Consider the following 14,821-nt stretch of genomic DNA (forward strand, 5'->3'; position numbering starts at 1 on the left):
GGGGGTTGAGTTTTCAGACATTTCCTCATTAGATGGTTTAGGCAAAGTGTCCCAGGAGCACAAAGGGATAATAAGCCTGTACTCCACAATCAGGTGAGTCTGGGTCTGTGATTACTGGCTAGATGACCTCTAGGAAGTCACTTAACAGCACTGAATATGGGTTTCATCATCTTTAAAGTGGGCATAATCAGGGAGGATTAAAAGAGATGATGAATAAAGTAGAATAAACATGAAATGGAGGTTGCCGGCATTATTGGAGCTGGGCTGGAGGTGCACCTTGCTGCATAGCCACAAAAGAATTATGTTTCTTCCAGTCCTTTTGCAGTTTTTCTCAGGGACAATTGTCAGCCCGGCACATTCATGCAATTTCCCAACTGCCAGTGGGCACAGGCAGTTAAGTTTCTTTAGCAAAACATCTATTTTAACTGTTTTCTTTTCAATTGAACATATGCACCTCTTTTTTTTTTAAATAGAATTAGATTTTATGAGTCATTGAAGGACAGAAGTTACTTCCTCCCCAAATTTGCTGCCGTGGCCCAGCAATAACTCAGTTGCAAGGCATGCTGGGAGGAACGTCAATTCAGAATGCAAGAGAGGACAGGGAGGGGGAGGGATGATTCCCACTTGAAGAGTGGACCACTTATGGCCCAAGAGTGAGCCCCAAGAATGTCCAAGTGGTCCTGGTAACTCGGGCTCAGCTCTGGGCTGGCAGCACTACCCAAGGATATGGCTGGACTTACAGGCGTGGCTGCAGGTGGCTCTAGCTGCTGTCTCAGTCAGCAATGATCAAGTTGTAAGAAACAGAACATCCCTTCCCCTGTCCCCCCACCAAACTAGCTCCAAAAATAAAATAAATAAATAAAACCAGAGATATTTATTTATTTTGAGACAGGATCTTTCTCTGTCACCCAGGCTGGAGTGCAGTGGTATGATCACGGCTTACTGCAGCCTCGACCTCCTGGGCTCAAGCAATCCTCCTGCCTCAACCTCCTGAGTAGCTGGGACCACAGGCATGCACCACCATGCCCAACTAATTTTTAAAAATTTTTTGTAGAGGTGGGGTTGAGACCTATGTTGCCCGGGCTGGTCTCAAACTCCTAGGCTCAAGCAGTCCCCCTATCTCAGCCTCCCAAAGTGTTGGGATGACAGGTATGAACCACCACACCTGGCCTGGAGAGGACTGTTGATAAGAAATTAGTTAATGGGTGCAATGTACCTTATTCAGGTGATGGATATCCTAAAAGCCTTGACTTGACCACTGTGCAATCTATGCAGGTAACCAAAAAAAAAAAAAGGGCGGGGGGAGTATATTAGAAAGAAACCACCCAAAGACAAAGGTGTACCTGGGCCTCATGAGAAACTAGAATCTGTAATCCTAAAGCAGTCTAGAATAGATTTCTTGATTTCTTTGTCCCTGCTTTCTTTGTTTCTCCCTGCTCCAGGTAAACATGACTTTGTTGGCCCCTTGCAGTTTGCCTATCTGGCAAATTCCCTGCATTGCAAATCATACTCACAGGAAAGAGATTTGGTTGGTTCAGCTTGGGTCAGCTGTTTATTCCTGGCCAAATCAGCTGGCAATTGGCTACTAGTAACTCAGTAGGAACCTTTTAAAAGGGGTTGTATCTATAGGGAGGGAATGATTGGTGCTCATGCCAGGTGGGAGGCACCATCTTGAGTCCAAGGAGACTAACTGGATTGAAGCAGGACATAGTTATAGCCTAGTAGTACAAACACGGCATCAGTCCCTCCCAGGAGAGGAAACTGGTGAAAGCTTGGCAGGTGTCAGGGCTTTAGCCAACTAAAGTCATCCAAGGATCTTGAGTGCAAGGAATGAATCAGAAACGCAGCCCAGACAAATAGAGCAGGGGCAGGTAGGAATAGACACAGCTTTGTTCTCTTTGTTTTCTTGATGAGGACTTTGCATATTCATTCAATAATCAAAGGTCTGTGGGATTCCAAGGAAGAAGAGAAGTAGTTCTAGCCCTTGAAAACTTTGGTCTCTGTGTTAAAAAGGACAGGCTTAAAAGGCTGAAGAATAAAACAAAAGGCTAGAGGAGGATCAGTTGCTTATTCTGACAGTGACTGCAAGGCCATAAAATACAGAGGAAAGAAAAGTTGTGTGCGGTGAACACATCGCCTTGACTGCACACACACTCAGGTAAGGCTTTTTGAGTTTGCATGGACTTGACTTACGTCATCTGATAGATCTTGGCAACACCCCTATTAAGAACAAGAGGAGTTGATTAGCTGTCATTATACTCTTTTGGGAAGGGACTCTAAGTAACTGACCCAGGGTGTCAGAGCAAGTATCCAGTATAACTAGGACTTGAACCCAGAACTAGCAGATGCCAGAAACAGGGCTCTTAACCACAGCACTACACAGCCTCTCTGGAGAGAAACAGATGGTTCTGAGCAGTAAAGGGATTGGCTTACAGACAGAATGAATCCACAGACCAGCTCGGAAAATCATTAAGATCATTAAATAGACAAATTCTTGCTGCAACTCCCCTTGGAGCGTGGTACATAGAGCTGCCCACGTGGTCGGTTTTCTGTGTTCACAGTATCTGATTAAAAGTGGCAGGTGTCCCCCTGGCAGTCACACAGGCATTATGTTACACTCCATTTTCAGCTGTCTTAGGGAAAGATTGTCTCTTTGAATTCCCTTGCTTCCTCTGGAGACCTCCAGGTGAACTCTGTACATCCCATCTAGTCATTGTTTTAAATTAGACTATCCTCATACTCATGTTCCAAATTTGGGAAAGTCTAGCCAACCATTTTGTGTAATGTAGTGACAGATAGATATTTAGTTATATTTATTTACTAATTGTGAGAGATTAAGGAGAAAGGAAATTTTAAATTACCTGAAGGCATTTGAAGCTTAGTGGGCAGCGGTAATAGTGTAATGAAGAATCAGAACGACAATGACAATTTTGAAGAAGCCCTTTAAAGTCAAGCAGACTAGCCAGTTTGAAGAGAAAGATGGTGAGTTTGCCTTTCCGAGCTTTTAATTGGAGTTGACGGTGGAACACCCACATAGAAACGTCCTGTAGCCAGCTGGAGCTGACTGGAGCTCAGGAGAGAGGGAGAGATAGAAATATAAGTCAAGACTCATCAGCCCAGAGAGATGAGAGTTGAAATTCTGAGCTGTGACAAGTTCTTCTTGGAAAATTGAGTAAGTAGGAGAGCTGGACTTCGAGTCAATATGCAAGAAATACTTTTTTTGATTTTCATATATTAGAGTCCAACAAATAAGCCCTAATCAAAAAACACTGAGTGTGGTGATAAGGAAGGTTTTGCAATAATTTCGTAGGAAGAATGGGGAACAAAGCCAAATTTCAGGGTACTGTGGAGAGGAATTATATGTAAGAATTGGAGGCAGTGTGTGAGGTCCATTTAGTTAGCTGAAGCCCCCATTGTTCACTCTCTATGCCTCTCATGCAATTTTTTAAGAGATTCTATTTTATTTATTTATTTACTTTTTTTGAAATAGGGTCTCACTCTGTCACTCAGGCTGAAGTGCAACAGTGCGATCACGGGTCACTGCAGCCTTGACCTCCTGGGCACAAGCCATCTTCCCACCTTAGCCTCCTGAACAGCTGGGACTACATGCCTGGCTAATTTTTTATTTTTTGTAGAGCCAGGGTCTTGCCATGTTTCCCAGGGTTGCCTGGAACTTCTGGGCTCAAGCAATCTTTCCACATCAGCCTCCCAAAGAACTGGGATTACAGGCATGAGCCCCTGTGCCTAACTACATTCTATTTTAGAATAGGGTATGAATTAGTTGTATATTTGTTTTAACCAAGATTCTGAATTTCCTCAGGGCAAGCCTGAACCTTATTCATCATTTTCATCCTTTTTATGCCGGCCTAATGCCATGACTTGCAAAAATAAGCGCTTGATGAAAGTTCTAAAACTCACTTCTGTGGTCCAGATTGGCTCTGGATTGCCTCTGACAATGTTTTCCAGATTTTGATGTTGCTTACTGTGGAGTGGGAGATGAACCTGGTGGTACATGAACACATTGCATTTATTTTTAAAGTAAGTCATTTAAAGGATTGATGTACCAGAGCCAGACTGGATATTGCATAAAGATGATGGACTCCAGACATGTACTTCTTTTCTACAGAGAGGATGAATTTCCATTTATGACTTTGGTATGAAGTTTCAAATTTTTAAAATAATTGTGTTTAAGGTTTTTTAAAGTGAGTTAATAAAAATAATTTTAAAATAAGTCAATTTTAGTAGAGAAGGCAGACAAACTTGGTAAAGATTTTTTCTTTTCTTTTTTTTTTTTTTGAGACAGAGTCTCACTCTTGCTCAGGCTGGAGTGCAGTGGCGCAATCTGGGCTCACTGCCACCTCCACCTCCTAGGTTCAAGCGATTCTTGCAGCCTCCCAAGTAGCTGTAATCTCCCAAGAGATTACAGGTGTGTGTCACCACACCCAGCTAATTTTTGTATTTTTAGTAGAGACAGGGTTTCATCGTGTTGGCCAGGCTGGTCTCAAGCTCCTGGCCTCAAGTGATCCATCCACCTCGAGCTCCCAAAGTACTTACAGGTAGGAGCCACTGCACCTGGCCTAGATATGTACTTCCTTTCTACAGAGAGGATGAATTTCCATTTAGGACTTTGGTATGAAGTTGAAAATTTTAAAAATAATTGTTTTTTTTTTTAGTGAGTTAATAAAAATACTTTTTAAAAATAAGTCAATTTAAGTAGAGGAGGCGGAGAAATTTGGTAAAGATCTTAAAGCCGGCTAGGAGGCAAGTACAGCTGGGTGGATGGTTGTGGGCAGTGCATCGTAATCTGGTCTCACCCTACCTTTCCCCCTTCTTCTCTAATATGACTCCATGAATTTTGCTCTCCCTCTCCAGCAATGATAGCCATAGAATCAGGAGCCTATAGTGCTTAGTTATATTTTCCACAATCTACCTTAAAACAAACATGAAGCCGTAAGGGTGAAACCATAATTCATCCATGGACTACCTAAAATGATCTCCCACCCATTTTGGGAAACACGGCCATTTGGAAATTTATCTGGCCCCCGTCCCTCGCCTGGGAATCCTTAACATCTGGCACCGTGGATTATCCACAGAAACATCTCTGGCAATAGAGTAGCTCCTGGCATAGAGTGGGCATCATTAAGTGTTTGTTCAGAAATAAATGGACAGTAAGACGCCAACCATAACATTTAATAGCGCAGGCGCTGGCGTGTTGAAGCCACATGCTCAGCGTAGTTCAAAGATGATAGATCTTGGGGTTTCCCTGCATATGGTTAGTGGTTGAAACACACCGCAAAACATGGCCTTGCCCACAGTGGAGCGATCCCCCGATGTGGGGATTCCGACTAATGAGTTTGGGGGGCAAGCTGAGTTCTTCCAAGCAGAAAGCAACCAAGTGAAATCTCTCTCTCACTTACTTCTCTCTCTGTGGCCAATGCCATCTGCTAGTTTTAAAAATAATTTTTAAAAGCAAGTGTTTTGGTTTTCTTCAACGTGCAGCAAAGACAGATGCTATTTTTAGGCTTGTTTTCTATTAAAAAAAAAAAAAAGAAAAAACCAAAGAACCAGGGATTGGGTGTTGGTCTGGCTTACCGTCTGCATTTTGCCACCAAACTGTATGTGACCTTTCGGCAAATCTATGACTTGGACCCTGAGAACAGAAGGGATCATTTCACCTCGTTTTCTCATTAGACATGTAGAAAGGGTGAAGTAGTGTTGGTCTGAGAAGTAACCATTGCTTTTTATTTCTCAGACCAATACTACTGGCATGTGTGGTCAGAGCCTTGGCTGACTTTCTCAGCTCAGATTTAATTTCTTTGGGTCTCACTTTACTGAAGACCTAATTCCTGTCTTCAAGCATGTCCCAGGGAAGTAGGAGACTAAGGCAAGGATAGGAAAACAAACTCATTAGTGCTAAATGGGGTTTCTGGGCAAAACGTCCATCTTCGAACCCCTTAGTTAGCTGGACAGCACTCTTAGGGTAAAAACAAAAGTCCTTGTCAGGGCGCTCCCTGGTCATCCTTCAAATCCCAGCTCAGTAGCTTCAAGGAAGCCTTCTCTTCTATGTCAACCCCCACTTTATTAGGCCTGTTTCTACAAAAACTACAAAAATTAGCCAAGTGTGGTTGTGTGCACCTATACTCTCAGCTACTGGGGAGGCTGAGGCAGGAGGATCACTTGAACCTGGGAGGTTGAGGCTGCAGTGATCAGAGATCGTGCCATTGCACTCCAGCCTGGGCGACAGAATGAGACCCTCTCTCAAAAAAATTTTTTTTTCTGTTAACTTGTACTCTCCTGTAACCTGCCAGCTTCTGTCTTGATATACAGCTAGATCTCCACATTCCTCATCTCCCCTCCTGACTGGGAGCTCTTTGAGGGGAGGACACATCCACACATTCATACAATGTCTAGCTCAGTGCCTTTCACACAAGATGTACCCACTGGAGGTAGCATCATGAGGGGTTGTGAGTGCAGAGTGTGGAACCAAGTGGCTGGGGTTCAGATCCTGGCTTTGCAGCAACTTATCAGCTGAGTGACCACTGGCAAGTTACTTACCCTTTCTGAGCTTCAACTTATCTTTAGAAAGGAAAGGACGATTATACTTTTCACTTTGAGTTTTGTAAAGGGTTAAGTAAGACAAAAGATGTGAAGCATTCAGCTCGTCATATAGTAAGTACCCAATAGAGCTTAGTTTTTTTATTGTTGTTGTTATCAATTAGGCACTCCCACATTTGATAAATGCACACGACTGTTATATATAAGATCACAGTTCTGTATGCTGTATGCAAGACTTTTTAAAATAGTGAGTTAAATGTTTGTTATATGGCCAGCATCATGTTAGACACTCTGCAGATGTGTCCTTGCTTAATGCTCTGTGGGCAAGTGAAAAATGTCCTCTCTATGGGTGAAGAGAAAGGCCAAAATTAGTTTAAATAACTCCTCAGTGTTGCAATTATTTAACACTGGGCAACAAGACTTGAGTAGTGCAACAAGACTGGAAATACTGTATTGACTTAAAAGGTGGAATCTTTGCTTCACTTTCCCACCACCTCTTATCCTGGCTTTATGGCCCCTCACAATAGCTTTGCAACTTTTGACAGCAAGTCACCTTTTATATTGTGACTCAGCCATAGCAACATATAAATATAACCAAAACATACATTCCACAAAAAGTACTTAAGGGTGTCCTATGCAGCATGCACTGATAATTGTCGTTTCATCATTACATTCTCTTTCTTTCTTTTTTTTCATTCAGAGTCTAGCTCTGTTGCCAGGCTGGAGTGCAGTGGCTTGATTTCGGCTCATTGCAACTTCTGCCTCCTGGTTCAAGCTATTCCACTGCCTCAGCATCCTGAGTAGCTGCTGGGATTACAGGTGCATGCCACCACCCCTGACTAATTTTTTGCATTTCAGTAGAGATGGGGTTTCACCATGGCCAGGCTGATCTCTATCTCCTGACCTCGTGATCCACCCTCCTCAGCCTCCCAAAGTGCTGGTATTACAGGTGTGAGCCACCACGCCAACCTGTCTCTCTCTCTCCTTCCTTCCTTCCTTCCTTCCTTCTTTCCTTCCTTCCTTCCTTCCTTCCTTCCTTCCTTCCTTCCTTCCTTCCTTCCTTCCTTCCTTCCTTCCTTCCTTTCTCTTTCTTTCTTTCTTTCTTTCTTTCTTTCTTTCTTTCTTTCTTTCTTTCTCTTTCTTTTTCTTTTCTTTTCTTTCTTTCTCTTTCTCTTTTCTTTTTTTTCTCTCACTCTGTTGCCCAGGCTGGAGTGCAGTGGTGCCACCATGGCTTACTGTAGCCTCAAACTCCTGGACTTGAGCGATCCTCCTGCCTCAGCTTCCTGAGTGGCGGAGACTACAGGTGCTCACCATCATGCCTGGCTAATTTATTTATTTATATTTTTTGTAGAGGCAGAGTCTGTCTGTGTTTCCTGGGCTGTTCTCAAACTCCTGGCCTCAAGCAATCCTCCTGTCTCGGCCCTGCCAAAGTTCTGTGATTACAGGCATGAGCCACCATGCCTGACCTCTTTTTTCTTTTCTTTTTTTTTTTTTTAAGTTGATCATGACCCACCAAATTGATTTAACGATCAATTTAAGTGAGATACAACTTGAGTTTGAAAAACACTGGTCTGGCTTCAATACTCAGGCGGTACTGCCAGGACAGCTCATTTTCATCACATTTACAGTTTGCAGCCCTGTGTATGTTTCATTCCAGCCCGTCAGTCAGTCTGTTAGAGATTATTGAATATGTTATCCTCATTTTATAAATGAGATATCAAGGCTTAGGGATATAAAATGGTCTTCCCAAGTCTCCCCAGCAGCCAGAAAATGTGGAGCCAGTGCTTTCATTCCAACCTTCTAACTACATGAATGGTGCTTTGGAGACCCAGTAATTCCTGCTGCCAAGGATCACCCATTTATTCACTTAATGTATATTGATGGCTCACTTTGGCCAGGCATGGTGCTCGGCTCTGGTACACAGCAGTAAGCAAATTTGACATGGTTCCTGGATTTGTGGAATGTTCAGTCATATCTGGCATTAGTCTGTTTCTTTCAGTGTGAGACCCCCAACCTTCTTATTAGCCTATGTGATCTTACCTGATGAGTCCCTTAGCACTGCCCCGGGCTCATCTTCTGCCCTGTCTCCCTCCTTCTTTCTTCTCCATATCGGGTGTGCTCGAGCCTCAGGGCCTTCGCTCAGCCTGTTTCCTCTGCCTGGTGAGCTCTCTCTCCAGACACCTGCATAGCTTCTTCTGTCATCTCCTTCAAGTCTTTGCTGAAGCAACTTCTTCTAAATAAGATGTATCCTGAATACTTTACTGAAACTGGAACTCCTTTCTCCTATCTCATTCAGCTGGTACTCCCAATCATCCATACATTGCTGGGGGGTTTTCCCCTTAGCACTTTTTAATTTTTTAAACATTTATTTATTTATTTATTTATTTTTATTTATTTTTATTTATTTATTTATTTATTTATTTATTTATTTATTTATTTATTTATTTATTTAGAGGCAGAGTCTCACTCTGTTGCCCAGGCTGGAATGCAGTGGTATGATCTTGGCTCACTGCAACCTTCACCTCCCAGGTTCAAGTGATTCTCCTGCATCAGCCTCCTGAGTAGCTGGGACTACAGGCACGCACCATCATGCCCAGCTAATTTTTATATCTGTTTTTTTTAGTAGAGATGGGGTTTCACTATGTCGGACAGGCTGGTCTCGAACACCTGACCTCAGGTGATCTGCCCACCTCAGTCTCCCAAAGTGCTGGATTATAGGCGTAAACCACTATGCCTGACTATCTTTTAACATTCTATAAAATGTATTGTGTTTAGCATCTATTGTCTTTATCTGTGTCCACCTACCACAATGAAAGGTAAAGGCAGAGGATTTTGTTGGTTTTGTTGACTGCTCTATCCTCAGCATCTATCTATAACCTGGTACCAAGTAGGACTCTATAAATATTTTTTCACTTGAATGGGTAGGTGAGATAAATAATCATCAAGTTCAAAATATAATTAACGAATTATGATGTGGTCAGAGGTTAAAAAAAAAAAAGAAAAGGAACAAAAAAGCTCACAGGGGTTCGTGAAAGAGTATAACGTCAGGCCTAATTTAGATTGGGTGGGTTAGAGGAAGTGACTTTTTTAGGTTGAGAACATAAGAGGGACTTCGGTTCCCAAATTAGTTAGTGCAGACCCTGCCATTGCAAGCCAAAGGAACATAGTGTAACGGAGAGATTTAACCCAAGCAGAAGTCTCTAAGAAGAGATAAAGTGATTCATTCACTTAGCAGACACCCTCTGATGGAAGGAGAGAAGCATGTCACATATTGGTGTTGCCCAAGGACCAAAACACACATCTGTCTTATCTAATCTCAAAGTCACTGAGGTTCTACTATTATCTCCTCTTGGCAGACGAGGAAACCTAGGTGTTGAAGAACTTCTCCAAATGCATCCAGCTGTTAAGAGACAGAGCTGGATTTCCAAACAAAATGTCTTTGGCACCAAAGTTTATGCCCTTTCACTCTCTGAGCACCTACTGTGTGCTAGTTGTGCTCTCAGAAACAGGGATTACACAGCCAGGAAGGACAGAGCCCCCGACTTGAAGGAGTTCACAATATCCCTTGAGAGACATGCTGAAAAACTTCCGTGACTAGGACACAGATTTTTTTCTAGCCTCAGTTCTATTACTTCTGGATATGCCTTCCTAGGCTACTGTTTTTCAAACCTTGATAATTCACATTTTTGTTTTTGATAGCCACTGTTATCTATTGGTGAGTACCTCAGAATTCAGTGGCTTAAAACAATAAGCTCTTATTATCTCACAGTTTCTGTGGGACAGGAATTTGGGAGTACGTTACCTAAGCGATCTGGCTCTGGGTCTCAAAGGAAGCTCCAGTCAGACTGTCAGCTGGAATTTCAGTCATCTGAAGGCATGTCTGGGGCGGAAGGATCTGTTTCCATGGTGATTCACTCACAGGACTGGAGTTGGTGCTGGTGTTGGCAGGAGGCCTCAGTTCTTTGCCAAATGTACCTTTCCATAGTACTGCTTGAATATCCTCATGGCATGGCGGCAGGCTTCCCCAAAAGCAAGTGATCTGAGAGAGAGCAAGGTGGAAGCTGTAAGGTCTTTTATGCCCTTCTCCTGGAAGTCATACATTGTCATTTTTGTAATATCCAATGGGTTATACAGATCAGTCCTATTCATTATGGAAAGGTACTACACAAGAACATATATATTAAGAGAGTGAAAAATCATTGGGGGGGGCATCATAAAGGCTGGCTGCTATAGCTACCTATCATCTGTAACATTATATACTTAATATTTTCCACCTTTTGTTAAAATCAGCCTTATCCTAAACAGTAATATCAGTTAAGTCACAACATTAATATGCTAATTATATTTTCCAGAAAAAATGAATATAAGCTTATTGTGATTATTATTAAGATGGAGTCTCACTCTGTCGCCCAGGCTGGAGTGCAGTGGCGTGATCTCAGCTTACTGCAACATCCCCCTTCTGGGTTCAAATGAGTCTCCTGCCTCAGCTTCCCAAATAGCTGGGATTACAGGTTCCTGCCACTGCATATGGCTAATTTTTATATTTTATATATTTTTTAGTAGAGATAGAGTTTTGCCATGTTGGCCAGGTTGGTGTTGAACTCCTGATCTTAGGTGATCTGCCCACCTCGGCCTCCCAAAGTGCTGGGATTATAGGTATGAGCCGCCATGCCCTGCCAAAGTTGTAGTTATTAATGAAAAAAAAAATCTGTGTATCACCTGTGCTGGCTTGGCGTAGTTCCAATAACACAATTGTTACCCTTGGGGAAACAGCAAGCCCAGCAAACAGGGATCTGTCAGAGAGTCCTGGTAGTTTTCATCACAAATTCCAGCTCTTCCTCACTGTCAATTTGGAGCCCTAGAAGCTACAGGATGCTAATGTTGCCTTTTGCTGTCCTCTTCCAGGACCGCCTGTACTTTGTGATGGAGTACGTGAATGGGGGCGACCTCATGTATCACATCCAGCAAGTCGGCCGGTTCAAGGAGCCCCATGCTGTGTAAGTGAGAACTAGTGCTGTGCTTTCTCCTTGGGATAAATGGGTAGGTTAGTGGTTCCTTTGGGTTGTTTTTTTGTTTTGTTTTTGCCAGAGAGAGATTTTTAAACACATCGGGAATCTTTGTTACAAATATTTGGCCAGGGAAGAAAGGTGTTCTGCTTAATACGAGATGCTTCTTTTTTTCCTGACACCAGCTATGAACCTGAAGCTCAGCCAGGCACCATGGCTCATACCTGTAATCTTAGCATTTTGGGAGGCTGAGGTTAGAGGATCACTTGAGCTTAGGAGTTGGAGACCAGCCTGGGCACCATGATGAGATCTCGTCTCTTTAAAAAACAAAAATCTCAACTGGGCATGGTGGCACACACCTGTAGTCTGCAAAACAAACAAACAAACAAAAAAACTTGAAGCTCTGAAACCGCAGCTATTTTTTTTCTTTTTTAATTTTTTTTAATTTTTTATTGCATTTTAGGTTTGGGGGTACATGTGCAGAACATGCAAAACAATTGCATAGGTACACACGTGGCAGTGTGTTTTGCTTTCTTTCTCCCCTTCACCCACATTTGGCATTTCTCCCCTTTTTTTTTTTGAGATGGAGTTTCGCTCTTGTAACCCAGGCTGGAGTGCAATGGTGTGATCTTGGCTCACCGCAACCTCCACCTCCTGGGTTCAGGCAATTCTCCTGCCTCAGCCTGCTGAGTAGCTGGGATTACAGGCATGCGCCACCATGCACAGCTAATTTTTTTTATATTTTTAGTAGAGACGGAGTTTCACCATGTTGACCAGGATGGTCTCAATCTCTTCACCTCGAGATCCACCCACCTCAGCCTCCCAAAGTGCTGGGATTACAGGCTTGAGCCACCGCGCCCGGCCTATTTTTTTTATTTCTAATTCATGTCCCTGACTGCTTAGAAAGGCCCTATACCTTCCTTGGGGATTGTCATTGTAAGTTTTCTATGTTCATTTGCTAATATTTATTGAGAACTTACTATGAGCCATGCCCTAAGTGCTTAACAAACATCTCATTTAGCCCTGAGAATAACTCCAGGAGGGAGGTGTTACCATCTCTGCTTCACAAACAAGGAAATGGAGATGCAGTGTTTCAAAAGCTTGCTCAAAATCACAGAGCTAGTATGAAGCGGTTCCTGAATTCTGACCCCAGCTTTTCTTTGCCCATGTTCTTTATCTTATACCACTCTCCCTCTTAGATGCCTTTACTCCGAGGGGGTGAAGGATCAAGGTGCATAGTGGCAATGGTCTGTGGTTCCTGCAATGGGGAGACTGAATCTGGGTTGTTGAAAATGTGTTTCCTCTGCTGAGTCAATTCTATCCCCTTCAGTTCAAACGGCAGCTACAGTCTCTTCAGAACACAGACCTCATCATGTCACTCCCCTGTTTGGGAACATGGCAAGTTATAGGAATTAGCAATGATAACCTCTCCTGGGGAGTTTGCAAAGATCTTATTGCCTCGCCAGAGAGCCCCCAGAACTCATCTAGAAGCATTATATAGCATTTTATATGGCATTGCATAGCATTTATATAGCATTATATTAGCATTTTATGAGCTATATAGCTGACCATCCATGGGGACTTTAATGCCCTGCCCAGTTCAGCTTGCCTCCTCCCCTCCCACCTGGCCAGGTTGTGAGCACTGTGTTCTGACGGGATTTGCGTTATTTTTGTGCTTCCAAATCAAGCCACTCATATATCCTGGCATAACTCTAGTAGTATTAGCTTCTGTTTTACTTCTAGCGTCTGATTGAGGCTCGGCATGGTGGCTCATGTCTGTAATCCCAGCATTTTGGGAGGCCAAGGTGGGTGGATCACCTGAGGTCAGGAGTTTGAGACCAGCCTGACCAACATGGAGAAACCCTGCCTCTACGAAAAATACAAAATTAGGTGGGCGTGGTGGTGCATGCCTGTAATCGCAGCTACTTGGGAGGCTGAGGCGGGAGAATCGCTTGAAGCCGGGAGGCGGAGGGAGGTTGCGTTGAGCCAAGATGGTGCCATTGCACTCCAGCCTGGGCAACAAGAGTGAAACCCCATCTCAAAAACAAGCAACAACAAGAAAAAACACAGTTCCCTAAAGCCCTGCCCAACCTTTGTGGCATAACTGGGCTCCCTAGGTCTCTTGAAATCTCTTTCTTTCTGGGTTGACCTTCAACACAAGGTTACACTTTAGCCAGATGTCATTTCTGATTGCCGCTGTGCCATTCCTTTGCTATATAACTTGCCCAAGTTACTCTCTCTAACCCTCAGTTTCCTCATTTGAGGAATGGGGAGATAATAGTAGGACCTACCTTACAGAATTATTATTAGGGTTAAATCAGGTAATGCCTAAAATGGTGCTAGGCAGATGGTTAACCTTCAGCAGATGTTACCCGCTATGGTTAAGGTAATTTAACTTGCTATATAGTCTGAACGTATAATTCAATCCTTTTGTGGGGGATGGGGGACAGGGTCTCACTCTGCTGCTCATACTGGAGTACAGTGGCCTTGATCATAGCTTGCTACAGCCTTGATATCCTGGGCTCAAGCAGTCCTCTTGCCTCAGCCTCCCTCAGCCGGGATCACAGGCATGTCCCACCACTCCTTTATGTTTTTTTCTTTAATTTTTAGTAGAGACAAGGTCTCACTATGTTGCCCAACCAGTGAAACTATAATTCTCCACCCAGTTCATCATGTTCCATGGCTTCCTCTCCACTATGCAATTGCTGAACTTCTGCCTATGCCCAATTTGGCCTTAAGGCATTCCCCATGACCCTCTAAAGCACCCTGTTCATCCATCCGCACTCACAGCATCTTATGAGCTATGTAGCTGACCATCCACGGGGACTTTGATGCCCTGCACCTAGTTCAATGTTGTACTGAATTCTGAGCACTGCCAAGCATATGGTGTCCTTGAGTTTCTCCATTGCTTTTTTTTAAATTTCAGATTTTACGCTGCAGAAATTGCAATCGGTCTGTTCTTCTTACAGAGTAAGGGCATCATTTACCGGTAAGTGAACACTGCTGTGCTTTCCATCTCTTCATCTCCCTCAGCTCCTCCCTTCCCTGCCTCTTTCTTCAGCTGCTTTTAAAATTAGAATCCGTGGTGGGGGAGGAATCCTCCAGAACTAACTTGGGCATGTGTTCTGCCAGGCAGCATCGCCCACTGCCCTGGCAAAGTTTGGGCAGCTTTATGTGGTGGTAGAAAATCTCGACGGACTGTGTCACCAGTGATGGTTCAGAACCTCGAACAGGAGACCGTTTGCTCTAAGAGGAGGAGA

At 43.4% G+C, this 14,821-nt stretch overlaps 1 protein-coding gene and 1 long non-coding RNA gene across 3 annotated transcripts in view; one reads left to right on the plus strand and one right to left on the minus strand.

The window, feature by feature from the left end:
- PRKCB (protein kinase C beta) overlaps positions 1 to 14,821 on the plus strand; it is a 389,607-nt gene that overhangs the window by 327,217 nt on the left and 47,569 nt on the right. For both annotated transcript variants that reach the window (XM_002756001.6, XM_035267200.3), the window contains exons 11-12: positions 11,461 to 11,552; positions 14,488 to 14,550. In XM_002756001.6, the coding sequence (XP_002756047.1) occupies positions 11,461 to 11,552; positions 14,488 to 14,550 (155 nt within the window). The remainder of the gene's footprint in view (positions 1 to 11,460; positions 11,553 to 14,487; positions 14,551 to 14,821) is intronic.
- The window catches only part of LOC118146213 (uncharacterized), a 104,156-nt gene that overhangs the window by 85,440 nt on the left and 3,895 nt on the right, over positions 1 to 14,821 (minus strand). The window contains exon 2 of the long non-coding RNA XR_004731778.3: positions 10,358 to 10,594. This is a non-coding gene — a long non-coding RNA (uncharacterized LOC118146213). The remainder of the gene's footprint in view (positions 1 to 10,357; positions 10,595 to 14,821) is intronic.

Source organism: Callithrix jacchus, chromosome 12 (assembly GCF_049354715.1).
Source record: "Callithrix jacchus isolate 240 chromosome 12, calJac240_pri, whole genome shotgun sequence".
Classification (NCBI taxonomy): domain Eukaryota; kingdom Metazoa; phylum Chordata; class Mammalia; order Primates; family Cebidae; genus Callithrix; species Callithrix jacchus.